This window comes from Callorhinus ursinus, unplaced genomic scaffold (genome assembly GCF_003265705.2).
Source record: "Callorhinus ursinus isolate GAN/ISIS: 27379988/994484 unplaced genomic scaffold, GSC_fseal_2.0 scaffold10, whole genome shotgun sequence".
NCBI lineage: Eukaryota > Metazoa > Chordata > Mammalia > Carnivora > Otariidae > Callorhinus > Callorhinus ursinus.
Window position 1 is genome coordinate 58,282,967 of NW_027397072.1, and position 14,749 is coordinate 58,297,715.

A 14,749-nucleotide genomic window follows, 5' to 3' on the forward strand; every position below is an offset into this window, starting at 1 on the left:
CTGGATTTGTCATCTGAGTTCTAATTATGGCCAGATCAGGGAGCTGGGCATACAGGTAGTCCCCTGTGTTTTTATCTGCATCGTAATTTAAAGGGAACTCTTGTCAAAGCTGGGCAAGAATTAGACTTTATGTCAGTGTTATCAGTTGAATACTAGTAATTCCATAAAACTTCCATAGATGACTCATATGTATTTTTCCCCATAGAAAATACATGTTATTCCACAAAATCGCTTCCAAAGATTAACTATAAACAGTTTCAGGTCAGGTATTTCCCACAGAAGTTTTGGGCCATTGCATCAAATACCTGCATGCAGGAGCAATAAAATACTTTCTAGTCGTTTTACCAGTTTAGAAGGATGAAAGTATCTTTGCCTCTACCATTGTGACTTTTTTTTCCCTATCAAGTTCATATTTAATATATTGCAGAATTCTCCATTTCTTTTTGCCTGTCATGATCGATCCCACCTTATATATCCCAGAGGACTTCTAAGGGGCAGAAAGGCAGTGATAAGTTGTATCACTAAAAGAAGTACTGCTGATAAGGGGAAAAAGAGCTTTTATCCAAAAATGTAGAAATATTATACTAAAATAGCAACCAAATACCTCAGGGGAGCTTCTTAAAAGTATATGCCAAAGCAAAGATGTTTTAAAAATATTTTCTCCAAATATTGATTTGATACTAGTAACTCAGATGCTTATGTCTTGTTTCAGTAGAGCTTTAAGAAACCATTTTATTTCTTTTCCAGATGTTATTTTTAAGAATTAATGCAAGTTATAAACTCCACTTGAAAAAGCAGTTATCTCATTTAAATGTGATAAATGATGGAGGACCTCAAAATGGGTATGTTTTCAACATATTTTTACTTATGTGCTCCCATATTGGATTGCTTGATTGGTTTTTACTCATTATGCTGTCCTTCTCCACTATAATCATATCGGACCACCACAGTGGTAAAATCAGCAACTTTTTGCCTTTTTTTCTCTGTGGAGAAGATATCTGTATCTGCCTGTGTGTCCACATTAAAGTGTTTTATAAATGGTCAGTTATTTAACTTACATGTCTGTTTTGAGGCAGTGTGGGTCAGTAGCACCTCCTTATGTTACCCAGTAGTCTCTCCCTATGCAGACAGGACTCAAAGTCCTACTTTGTAGCTGTGTGACCATGAGAAATTCCACTTAATTCTGCCTTATTTATAAAATGAGGATAAAATGTGCTTTAACTCTTTCATAGGGTCACAAAAAATATAGTGTAAGTGTATATGTCCATTTTATTGTAAACTGTTGAACAAATTGTATGTATTATCGGTGAGATAGTGTAATTATATAAAACAATTTAGAATCAGAAAACTTGGGTTAAGTTCTGCTGCTTACTTGCTGTGTGACTTTAGGTAAATCACTTACTCTGTCTGTGCTTTTATTAGATTTGAAAATAGGGATGATGGTAAAAAGTACCATCACAAGATTTTTGTGAGGAGCAACACAGATAAAGATACGGGGAAAAGATTATACAAAATGCAAATGCATTGATCATGAAACTATACCTTAATATGATTTGCTTAGTGTTAGCTGTTCCAGGGGTTTTTAAGGAATATTTTTTTCCCTGTTAAGTTTCAGGCTTAAATTTTCAAACTTATAGGAACAAGTGACAAAATATATTTTGGAGTCAGGAATTGGCCCTGTCCAATAAAACAAGTACACCGAACTGATTTTGCAAGAAGTATTTGGAAGCTCCAGACTGCTGAATCTGTTGGCCACATTGAATTTTTTGATGCAAAAATCTGATCTCTCCCTTATTACCTGGTTCTTCTCTTTCTTATTTTTAACAATTGTTATTTTCAAAAATTTCAAAGCCACAGAAAAGTTCAAGGACAGTTTATGAACACCAAAACCTCTCAGAAACTGTTTTTAAAAAACTAGTATTTTTAAGCCCCACTCCCCTCATAACCTTCTACTTTTATTCCCATAGCTAAATCTGGGTTGGTTGGTTGGTTGGTTGGTTGGTTCTGACTCCTGAAGCGTCCAAGCTAACTCATTACTTATTACTTTCTTTGTTAATATAGCTATTTGGGGGTTGTACCACCTTAGAGATCTTCACTGTCACATACTTTTAAAGACACTAATTCTGTGTAAGTCAATTCATGCCTCTGAGTGATCCCTTGAAAGATGGAAGTCCCTGAAAATTAACCTCTAGACTCTAGCCAAAGACATAGCAAACTACCTGCTTAAAAGAAATTTTTGTTCCTGAGATGGCTCTAAAAATGTACTTTTTCAAGAATGAAATTGACAGAACATGAAATTAACCATTGTACAGCTAACAGTCCAGTAGCATTTTGTGCATTCACAAGTGCATTCTAGTTCCAGTTTGTCCAGGTGATAAAACAGGATCAGCACTTAAAACAAAACCCAAGAGGAAATCCTCTACCCATTAAGCATTAAGTTACTTCCTATCCCTCCTTCTCCCCAAACCCTGTGTTTTTTGATGAGATTTTATCTAAGACATTTTTAATAAAAATAGACATATAGAGAAAAATATTTGTATTGCTTAGAATTGATCATTAACATTTATTTTTGCTTGAAAAAATGTTTATGTTAAAAAAGAAAACAAGGGGCACCTGGGTAGCTCAGTTAAGCATCTGCCTTCGACTCAGGTCTGGATCGAGCCCCGCATCGGGCTCCCTGCTCCGCGAGGAGCCTGCTTCTCCGCGTCCTTCTCCCTTTGCCCCTCTCCCTGCTCATGCTCTCTCTCAAATAAAATCTCAAAAAAAAAAAAAAACCCAAAAAACCCAAAACCATTCCAAATGAAACTGAAGTATCCCTTGACCCCATCTCCAGTCCCATTCTCTTTCCCCCAACCCGTAGTCAGTATTTTTAATAAATTTGATCTGTATTCTTTAAGTCCTTCACATTATCTTTGTATCTTAAGAAAAGTAGGTAGCACTGTTTTATAAAATTAATTTACTTATATGGTATATTGTACATATGCTGCTTACTTTTTCCTACTCAGCATTGTAACTGGTTTATCTATTTGATATGTAGGAATTGTCTATTTTTTGACTGCTTTTTATTCTCCCACATAAATCAACCATATTTAATGTAGCCATTTCCCCAAATGATAGATTTCTAGGTCATTACTTTTTTCCGTTACAATGATGCCACAGTGAAGATCTATATACATGTCTAATGGTGTGACCATTTCTTTGGGGCATAGATACAAGTTGATGAGAGCGTATGTACATTTTCACTCTACGAGGTATTGCCCGAATATTCTCCAACGTGGCTGTACCATGTTGCCAACATTTGCTGTTAGATTTTTAAATGGTTGCCAGTGGTATCTTGTTTTGATTTGCATTTCCTAATGTTTGTCATCTTTTCATATATTTATTAGTCATTCAGGTGTTCTCATCTGACTTTTCCTGTTCACTTTCTTTGCTTATCTTTGAGTATTATTTTTCTTGTTTTTAGATTTTTGCATATGCCCTAATCAGACTAATCCTTTGTTTGTTATATATGTTGCAGATATCTGCTTTTATGTTAAACAATTTTCAACTTTGATATAACTGGAAATATTTTTAAGTGAACAATTATGCTAATTTTATGCTTAGTTTTTAATGTGAGGACCTTGCCTTAGAAAGGCTTTGTTCTTTTTTGAGCTGTTGTCAGTTTCACTGTACTTAACTGACCATATTATCTATCACAAGTGTAATTTCGAATCTTTTTAAAGCACCCAAATTAGAGTTTTAGGTGAAAAATATGGTCCTTATTAAATTCTGCCATGTGATAAAAGGTGAAACATTAAGTACATAAGTCCAAAGCATTTATAAATTGGACTGTAGTACAAACATTGAGGGTGCTTGTACTCTACAGAACTTATGTGTTCATTATAAAATACTGAAGCTGGATTTCCTCTTCTCTTTTACAAACTACTAAATCAAGGTCTATTTGTTCCTCCATGGGCCATATCTGTCAAAATATACATCTACTCAGACCAGTCCCTATTTTATATGCATGGAGCTTTGATAGTTATCTGAGTGCTGTTTCCTGGAATGTCCTTTCAAGTATAGACATTAATGTGACATCTCAGTACCCAAAAGTATAAGACTATTTTTTCATCTAGTGTTGCTAGATGTATCAAGTGTTACATCTAGTAATACATATGCATGAATCCCAGCTTTCATTTAACTTCTTTGGATGTCACTCAGGAAACCTTGGGTTTCTTTCACTTGATTTCATTAGTCATATACATGTACAGTTGATCCTTGAACAATGCGGGGTTAGGGGCACCAACCCCCCTCGCAGTAGAAAACCCACACGTAATTTTTGACTTCACAAAAACCTAATACCCGCTGTTGACCGGAAGCCTTATCATTATCAGCAGTGGATTAACACACATTGTGTATGTTATATCCTGTATTCTTGTAATAAAGCTGGAAAAAAGGTTTTGAAAATCATAAAAGTACCTTTCATGCTGTACCGTGTCAAAAAAAATCTGTTAAGTAGACCCGTGCAGTTCAAACCCGTGATGTTCAAGGGTCAACTGTATAGTCTAGTGACCACTGATATTTCATGCTGTTTTAAGATAAATCTATTTTATTGGGCAGAATTATGAGACCAAGTCCAGCCTGCACTGGTTTACTCCTTTTCAAGATATTTATTGTTGAAATAGAGCACTCTATATGATAGCAGGAATCCTGCTAAGAAATATATTGACATTTGGTCCCTAGGAAATCTGAATTTTAAGTAATAGTCTAGCAGTTACGATAAGACTGACTATGAACATTGCTTCTTTATCCAGGAGAAAGTGTGAGATTAAAAATAGTTTTCTCTCCAATATTTAGGTTGGTCACAGCAGATGTAGCTTTTTACACTGGAAATCTTCAAGCCTTAAAAGGCCTTAAAGATTTGGACCTAAATATGTCCGAGATCTGGGAACAGAAGAGGTGATGACATACTGGAAAACTGGGTAGCTCATCTGACCATGGGATGTGTATGTTTATGAAGAAAATGTGGATGCCTGTGATTCAAGAACTGAACCTCGAACCCAAAGTGAACTGGGATAGGGGAAGGGGAAAAGGAAAGTATCAGTGTTGGGAAACTGGGATTCAGTGGGATCTACAAGGAATGCCATTTTTATGCTTCCTTCAGTGAGGAGTAACTGATCAGGTGTCTATAACATTTTTCATTCTCTCTGGAAACAGACTCAGGTTTCTTTGGACCAAATCCAAAAGAACACATAGCTGTAACACAGCTGTAGTTGACTAGAATGCTCTGTATACTTTATATTAAAAAATGCTTTGCATTTCTTCCAGTGCAATGAAATTCATATGGTGTCCCACCTTATTTAATGATGGTACAATTTAAAATATTAAAATCTTAGTCAACCTCTGTAGAAAGTTTTCTCTATGAAAGTAAAGCTGTTTGAAAAATTATTTTTTTACAGATCTTTCTATAAAAAATAAACATCTTTTGATTGCTTGGATTTAGGAATTCAATTTTTGTTTTAGTGACCAATGTCAAGTTTCAGGCCTTGTGTGTCACATATTTAATCTTTCTACCACCACTCTTTGTCAACTGGGTAAAGCCTTCCAGAATAGTCTAAATACTTGAAAGTCTGATCACAGTAAATAAAGAAGAGATATTGGCATTTATTTATGCAACGACTAATTTAAATACTTTTCAGAAGTGGTATATGAAAGGCTGCAGTTTAATAGCTGTATTTTTATAAAAGTATCTATGAAGGGTTGGTTTGTGGGCTTTCTATTTCTAGCAAATGGTAATACATTTTAATATGTTCTGCCTATTTATGAGTTCTCATTTTAACATTTAGATAACATATGAAGTATGGCCCCCTTGCGTTCTTGTTTTTAAAAAGTTACTTTCGATGTGTATATGAACAAAGACCAGGGAGAAAATAGAACTTTTAAAATATAGACTGCTGTGTTGGGGCCAGAAATACAAGGTGATGAGTAAGTTATTTAAAGATTTTATAATACCTACCTTCAAAACTAGAATCAGCAGCACTCTACAACTGAAAGTGCCTGTGCCTCACCTCATACCAGGAATCTTGCCTCACCCTGTCAAGAGTGCCTAACCTTGTGGTGATTATGTACAGTGAAATAATAGTCTTATTTTGTGCTTTTCCATTCCCTTAAAAGGAAAGCTTGTTTTCTTTATCATTACTGAGGTATGTCATTGGTTCTTAAACTGTCTAAAATAAAGCTGTAAAAAATTATCAGACTTTATAAGGCAACTTCTTTTTAATAATATACAGTAAACTTTAAATTACAAGCAGCCTACTCAAAAACAGATATGTAAGAATTAGAAAATGTAATTAATCCTTAGAGAAAAGCCACAAACTACCAGCAGAGCTGATTTGAAAGGTTATTTGTGAATATTTTCAGTCACAACAAGAAAGCTTCAAGGAAAGGGAACTTATAAAGTTACCCCCCACCCCATCGTACTAGAGAACAAGGATGTAAAAGAAATACCCTACCTCTAGCCACCCCATCCCTTCAGCTGGAAAAAGAAACATCACTTTGTTTTAATAAATGGAGAGTCTATGGAAAGCATGGCAGGCATCCCAGCCTTAGGACTAGCTGAAAGGCCTTCAGCTTTATTCCTATGGAAAGAATGATGTGGTTAAGATTCTTAGAAATGCAAAAACTAGATATGTTAGGTAACTGGTCAGTGAGTACTTAAATATTTCAAGAGCAAATCTTCCAACTGATCCAGTAACTGTTTTGCAAGAGTAAACCATTTTTCTTCACCATTTCGTAAAGTTAGCATTGAAAGTGTACGTGTGCACATGGATTGCCTCACAGCTTTATTTTTGAAATCACAAGCAATTCAAAGTGACCATCACTGAGGCCTCTGTTAAAAGATGTTCCAGCAGAGCTGCCCCAGTTTTAAGATTAAACAGTATTGCACTTCAAGATGAACTTTCAGGGTCCTCTTCAAAGAAGAAAAATATTGCTTCCATCTGTGCTTTTCTTCGACTAAAAGCATATTGCAAAAAAAAACTAAATTAACTCCTCAGGGTACAGTAACATAGTAAAGTACCTGCCGATTTTAGAATCCTAGAGAACATTTCATTGTAAGAAACTGTTTAACCCATAATTAGTATGAAGTGTACACAGTATTTTTCATTTCAGTGGTCCAAGATACGAAGGTTCCCTGATACAATCTTGTTCTCTAATACTGCTCCAGGTGGGATGTCGATTCGGTCACCGTGATTTGCAATGATGATAACTGTTCCCTACAAAACAGAAGAGTGTAAAACTGCAGCTGAAACACAACTGATTTTCTTACAATTACCAAGTTTATGCTCCATTTACAGTGGAGCAGTTGTACTTATTAGGAGTTTTAAAGTAGGAAAAATAACATGTTAAGGAAAACTGTATAATGTGTCCAAGAATCCTGCCAGTAGTTCTAGAGACCCTGCCTCCGTATCAGAGGAGTACCAGGGGTTGAGAAGTGGGCCCTGTGCCACAGCATGATGGGCCCTTTCAAAGAACTACCTTCATAAAGATACTGAGGTGCTTGGTTTATATTTACATGTAGGTTTGGGTTTGTTTTGTTGGTTTATGAATATATTTTTCATGTCCTGAGACTATTTAGATGAGGCAGTATCAGCAATAAAGTTCCATGTACGTGTGTGTGTGTGTGTACACAGTATCAACAATAAAGTTCTATACACCTATATATGTATATATACACGTATATATAGGTCTGTATAGTTGACCCTGGAACAACACATGTTTGAACTGTCTGGGTCCCACTAACACGCATTTTTTTCAATAAATACAGTATAGTACTGTGTATGATTTTCTTAAAATTTTCCTATCTCTAGCTTCCTCTATTGTAAGAATACGGTATATAATATATATGACCTACAAAATGTGTGTTAATCAACTGTTATCAGTAAGGCATCCAGTCAACAATAGGCTATTAATAGTTACATTTTTGGGGAGTCAAAAGTTATACATGAATTTTTTGACTACACAGGGGTCACCCCCCCAAGCCATCACGTTGTTCAAGGGTCGACTATATATATATATATACACACACACACACACACACACACACACACAGATAATCTTTTTGTTTTTCTAAGATCCTCATTTAAGGAGCTGTACTAAAGGAAGACCACATGTACTCTAGGTATGGGTTTTTTTTTTTTTTAATAGGAAAAAGCTGTTGTATCTTTGGTTCTGAGCTTTAATATTTATACCTATAGTCCTTCCTATTTCTTAGGCTAGCATGATACTCATCAAAGTACCCAAGTACTACCGTATGTGAATAAATCTCTATACTGATGACAATCAATTACTTTAATAGGAATAGATTATATTCAGTATAAGTGAAGTTGTCATTTTTTTTTACTTTCATTCAGATTCACATAGTCCTCTTTGCTGAGCTAATGCTACTTTAACAGTGATTCTCTTTTACAGACTGTCATTTCAATAAAATAGTACCAGTTAAATTACTTACTGGTGTTCGCTTTCAATTTGAATGCTATATTCCACAAAGTTCCTATATACAACAATTATGGTTGTGTTTTAACTATGTTGTATATCTATGGAAGATAGTTATTAATACTAAATACTGTGGTAAGCTATTTCATTTTAAAAATTATTTATGTCTTATAAACATCTGGTATAGACTAAGAGGTATTCTTTAAAATAAAGGTAAATTTAGGACTAGAAAATGAAACCTGTTTTGTAAAGGTATAAGAACTGTAATTTTCTTCAGAACAACACACCTTTAGTGAAACATTCTTGCCAAATGTCACATCTCCTGAAACTGTGAGGTGATCCAATTCAAGCATATCTGGTATACTTTCAAATCTCCTTAGATAATCCTGAACCTGAAAGAAACAAATTGTTTCAAAAATGGGTTAACAGAAAAAAACAGGGATTAAATTAACAAGATAGTTTACCTGAACTGTGAAAACATTCTATTTATGGCCAAGCTCAGGCCCTCTATGGGAGGAACCTATTTATTAAGCATTTGCTAGATGCTAGATGCTGTGCAGGAGAGACCAGGATATATGAACACTGTCCCTACAATCAAGCAATTTATGACACCACTGAGCAGATCAGACATTAATAAATAAATAAACAACATGCTAAGAGCCCAATGAGTAGTTCAAATAATCTGGAGTTTAGTTGGAAAGAGATCATTGAAGCAAGCTAGACTGGAGCTGGGCTTCAGAGGAAGTGGAATATTTCATGCACAGCAACAGCACGAATTATCAAATTATCATTACAAATGATTATCTTTACCTTTTATTTCCTTAGATTTATAGGCACTTTGTAGAAATTGTCTTATAGGGCCTTGTTTCCTATTTTGCTAAGAAAATTAGAAGCAATCTGCAAAATTGTTATATGTAAACAATGAATCATGGAACACTACATCGAAAACTAATGATGTATAGTGACTAACATAATAAATTAATTTAAAAAAATATTAGAAGCAATCTGAAAAGGTCCACTGACTTCTACCAATGGGCTACTTGCCCTCTAGCCCATTACTCTGTCCCTTCCTAGTACTGGGTGTACTCCAACTTAAGGCCAGGCCTTCTTATGGCCTATTCAAGGATATTGTCCAGTGATTCTTTCTCCCTCTTCAATGTTTTCTCTCTCTGATTGCATCAATTCCAGGCAATGTATAAATATCCCATATTCTTCCATCTTTAAAAAGCAAACAAACTCTCAAATCTTATATCCCTTTCTGTCTATGGCTGCAATTGTTTTGCTTTGCTTTGTTTTAGGGCAAAATTCTTGAATTAGTTGTCTGCATATCTCTAATTTCTCCTGTTCTCTACTAAATCCCCTCCAGTCAGGCTCCAGAACTTCTATATTGATAAATCTACATAAATTCTCATTGATCTTGAACCATTCATCTTACTTGAATCAGCAGCAGCACTTGACACAGATGATCACTCCCTCTTTCTTGAGACATTTTCTTAATTTGGCTTTCAGGACACACACACTCATGGTTTTCTACCCAATTCCTCATGACCTTTGCTGCTTCCTCTACCTCATCCCCGTCCTCTAAGCCTTGGACTGTCTTAGGGAATAGTCCTCCCACCTCCTCCCTAGGTGATCCCTATCTCATGGCTTTAAATACCAGCTATAAAGAGAGGATTCTCAAATTTACCTGGCTCTTCCAGATTTCTCCTCTGATCTAGAAAGAGTCTAATAAATTTGAAGGTCTAATAAATACAGTATCTCCAAAATTGAATTCCCCATCCTACTCCCCCTAAACCTACTTCCCCCATCTCCATAAACGGCAGGAAAGTCCATGCTTCCAGATGCACCGGCTAAAAACCCTGCAATCACCCTTAACCTTTTCTCTCTTGCACTCCCATCTAGTCCGACTGCAAATTCTGTAGGTACAACTGTCAAAATTTCTCAGAATGTCAACATTTTTTCACTATTTCCACTGCCATCACCCTGGTCAAAGCCGCCATTTCCTCTTGCCAGAATTCCTGCAACAGCCTATTCCCTGGTCTCTCTGATTCTACCCTCGCTCAGCAGATTGGTCACTTCACCCCTTAGCTCGCAACTCTCTGATGGTTTCTCATCCACCAGGAAAAAAGAAAAAAAAAGCCACCCACATTCCCAGTATTTAGTTACAAGGTTCTACACATTAGGACTGTTCCCTGTCTGACCCAACTACTCCCCCCATCTCTCACTTGCTTACTCTGCCCCAGCCATATTGTGCTCTGTAAAACTCAGAGCAACTAGCCATTGCCCACTCAGCCCCTGTTCTCAAATTAGGGCAGCTAACGTTCTTATCTCCTGCAGGGTACTGAAAAGGCTAGGAAGATTGAGGGGGACATGAAGAGGGAAAGATGAGGCTGGGTAGAAAAATGGCCAGGGCGCCTGGGTGGCTCAGTTGGTTAAGCATTTGCCTTCAGCTCAAGTCATGATCCCAGGGTCATGGGATCGAGCCCCGCATTGGGCTTTCTGCTCAGTGGGGAGCCTGCTTCTCCTTCTACCTGCCGCTCTGCCTACATGTGCTTGCACGCTCTCTGTCAAATAACCTGTTTCTAAAACAAAAAACAAAAAAAAAGAAAAACGGTTGGCAGTACCCTCTCAGGATGTGGGAAGAGGCTGGGTCTTTGTACCACCCGGATTTTCCCAGCTCAACCAGGCTGATAAGAGGCACCCAAAACAGGGAGAGTCCTAAAGTGCCTGATGTTATCCTGGAAATTGCAGCACAGCCACCGGACCCAGAATCATCCCCCATCGATATATGAGGCAGAACATACCTCCACACCAAGTGGCACTAACCTACAACCAGGACTAGAATAGGCCTGGAGGGCCGAGCAGGACTCCAGGCCAACTACAAAACACTTCATTAACTTCACGATATTTGATGTGATGAAATGTTTTGAATTCCACTTATGATGCTGGGGTGGGGTTTTCCTATACTTGCTCTTCTCCCTGCTTGGAATGCTATTCACGCAGTGTAAAATTATACCAACACCACCGCACCCACACATTCCCTATTCCTGCTGCTTTTTCTCCATGCATTTTCCACCACTTGACATAATATACATTTGCTTATCATTCTTACCCCACTAGAATATTCATGAAGGCAAGGATTTTAGTCCATTTTATTTACTGCTAACTATCCACAGCACCTGGAACACTGCCCAGCACATGGTAGGGGCTCAATATTTGTTAAACCAGAATTAACATTCTCCCACTGATGAAAGCAGTAAATGGTTTTACAAGAGACATAAAGTAAAATGTCCGAAAATTAAACGTTCTTTCCTACTCTTTAGCAATCAGATTTCAAAAGTGAGTTACACCTCTATCTTCTATGGTTGATTCCCTTTAAAATACAGCAAAGACAGAGGAATGTAATAGGTCAGCAGCTGAGTGTAATTAGACCCCAATTCACATCATTCCAATCATTTTTATACTTACACATTTAAGAACTATAAATTCACATGTATATCGTATCTATAATTACATACCTTTGTAAAAGAACTGCCTAATTTAACCAAGGGTACTGTAGGAAATTCCCGCTTTTCACTCATTGTCAAAGATCCTGCATTAAGGCTATAGAGGTTTGACATCACAAGCAAGAGATCTGATGTGGTTTTGACAGGTAGAAAGCGGCTCCTAGGAACATTAATACCTAGAGAGTTCTCAAAACTTTTAATGGCAGCGCCTACTGCAGTCTCTAACTGAATGACATTCAGGCCTCCATCCAAAGTCTGTAAGAAAGAAAAGCAGGCAGGGAGAGAGGAGAAATAGGTTTTAGCAACTTAGTTTCATGTGGGCTGGTTAATATTTGGGGAGTGGTTTCAGAGATCCATTGAAGGAGACAGAATTTTGAAAAGTGACATTTAGCAAGTACCTACCATACGCCAGGTGCTTAGACATACATGGTGTTTTGTTTTTTTTTTTCAGCATCGTAACTCCTGTTTAGTAATGTTTCCATTTTATGATAAAGAACCGAAGGTTACAGAAAACTCATGCGAGATTCCTGTGGCCAAAAGGCCTTTAAGTGTCAGAGCAACAAGTAAGACCAAGGCAGGTTCTCTACTTTTGGGCCCAGTGCTCTTGCCACTACCACAGCCCTGTGTCAAGGAAGAGCACCAAGGCTTCACGCTAAAGAGAAGGTGTATAGACTCTGAAAGACAGGGCCAGGAACTGGAGTGACTTACTAGGCAAAAAGGAAGGACCTGTGAATAGATGGGCCAGAGAGAATGGGCAGTGGATCTGTGTGTAGGGAGGCAAGGGCTGCACCTCTGGCTTACCTTTGGATTCACAATGATCTCCATATCAATAGCATTTTGCTCCTGCAGTCTTTTAACTGCTTCAAGAGAGATCCATAGGTTGTTTGTGTTAAATATTTTGAATTTTGATACAGACTTGAACTCGTCAACATGTGCTTTTGGCACTTGAGCGATTTCCACCAGTCTCAATTTGCCTTCATACTGGGTGAGTGTCCCACCCTAGAAAGGCAGAGAGGAGTATGTGAGTACCTCCACATCTCTCCCAGTCATAACCATACCACACTATTTCTAGTCTGTGAAAGTGTTAGAGAAAAGACATTGATGATAAAATCTCCCAGAAATAAAAAGTTTTGGCATTGATTCAATCTTTGATACACAGCAACATACATATGATGGTAGAACCAAAGAAAATATTCAGGTTGTCATTTTATACTATATACCCACCCTCTTGTCCACAATAAAAGCCCTGGGAGTACATCAGAGTCTTCCTTGCTTTTTGAAAGTCTGCTATAGGAACAGCCATTCCTCTCATTCCCAAACCACCGTCCATCACTAAATAACTAGTCCTACTACCTCAGACCCTGCTCTGATTGGCTCTAGGATAGGAGGAGAAAAGGGAGGACAGAGGCACAAGGGGTGAGGAGTGGCCCCCTGAGTGGCCTCAGCTTAGAGATGTTCTTACAGTCATGAGGCCACAGCCGTGTGGGGAGAGGGGAATGTTCACGCACGCGTCAGGGGGCACTGCAAGAGGCACGGAACTCCCGCCTAGGGACTGACCATTTTAGTATTCACACTCTGCCCATTTCTGTTACTCCCTGTGGCTACGTAGTAAAACCTTGTGTACCATTTCATGACCACTATACATGCAAAGTTAAAAAAACATTTTTTTTTGCAACTACAGAGATACTACAGTGATTAAAAAAATATATAAAAATGCATAGGTAGAAACAGAAATAGTACATTTTCACTAAAGGAAAAATGAAATAAATACACTTAAGCACCAAACTAGAAGAATATCAAAGGTCTGAACAAAACATTTGAAAGTGCTTTCACTTATCCTATAAATACATATAGAACTGTTTTTAGTTAAAATCGCCCATACAGATCACTCAACAATACTGTTAAGGTTCAATTTATATACATACAGTTATGTCAGGTGGAACTTAGGGTACCCTACAGAATACTATGTCACTGTCTTACAGTGATGTTACCAAGTGGATGAATGTGTTGTTTTGTTTACCACTGAAACTTTCCAATTAAAAAAAAGCATCTGAACTACATAACCTATGCAATGTGAAGATGTGACTCCCCAAACTTTCAATATTTACCTTTACATCTGCACGTGTTTTATTTGTGACTTCCATGACAAATTCACAGGGTTTTCCATTGGGTGGGTTCATTAGATGATTAAGAATATAAAGATCCACGGTGGCACCCAGATTATCTATGTTAGACACAAAAATATACTCTTTGCCTTCTCCTATAAGGGTGTCAAGCAAACCAGAGTTGTAGAAACTGGCGTAAATATCACCATGACCTGGAGGGTACCAAGCTTCTGTATTTTCCCCTGAGTATGAGACATCCTTTGCTACAGGCAGTAAAGATTCTTTATTAATCCTCGGGTACCTTAAAAAACAAACAAACCAAGGTCTTTTTCTATATCGATTCTGTAAAGCATTCCAGACCTTCAAGTAAAACAATGCATTTAAAGTTAAATAAAACTTTCCTCCTTCTCAGTCTATCAATAGTAATTTAATCATAGGTAAACCCATTTAAGAAAATCTCTTATCTGTGTTGTCCAATAATCAGTTTCCTAGATCATAATATTTGCTGCAAAAAAGCTTCCATCATTACACAGATGGGAGGACACCTCATACTTCTAGGGTATTAATAGATTTGATGACTCTACAAGAGAAGAAATACATTAAGTAAATTTCTCAAACTTCTTTGGTCATAGAATTGTTCTTTCCCCTCCAAGTTTGGAAAAATCT

The 14,749-nt window shown here is 37.2% G+C and overlaps 2 protein-coding genes across 6 annotated transcripts in view; one reads left to right on the forward strand and one right to left on the reverse strand.

Moving 5' to 3' along the window:
- The window catches only part of VPS54 (VPS54 subunit of GARP complex), an 89,231-nt gene extending 83,931 nt beyond the window's left edge, over positions 1-5,300 (forward strand). For all 4 annotated transcript variants that reach the window (XM_073897649.1, XM_073897647.1, XM_025868595.2 and 1 more), the window contains 2 exons: positions 748-842; positions 4,837-5,300. In XM_073897649.1, coding sequence (XP_073753750.1) covers positions 748-842; positions 4,837-4,942 — 201 coding nt within the window. In that variant the 3' untranslated portion in view covers positions 4,943-5,300. The remainder of the gene's footprint in view (positions 1-747; positions 843-4,836) is intronic.
- Positions 5,301-6,236: 936 nt separating this feature from the next.
- The window catches only part of UGP2 (UDP-glucose pyrophosphorylase 2), a 70,596-nt gene continuing 62,083 nt past the window's right edge, over positions 6,237-14,749 (reverse strand). For both annotated transcript variants that reach the window (XM_025868597.2, XM_025868596.2), the window contains exons 6-10: positions 14,087-14,384; positions 12,780-12,977; positions 11,991-12,233; positions 8,760-8,864; positions 6,237-7,253 (exon numbers count right to left, since the gene is read on the reverse strand). In XM_025868597.2, the coding sequence (XP_025724382.1) occupies positions 7,146-7,253; positions 8,760-8,864; positions 11,991-12,233; positions 12,780-12,977; positions 14,087-14,384 (952 nt within the window). In that variant the 3' untranslated portion in view covers positions 6,237-7,145. The remainder of the gene's footprint in view (positions 7,254-8,759; positions 8,865-11,990; positions 12,234-12,779; positions 12,978-14,086; positions 14,385-14,749) is intronic.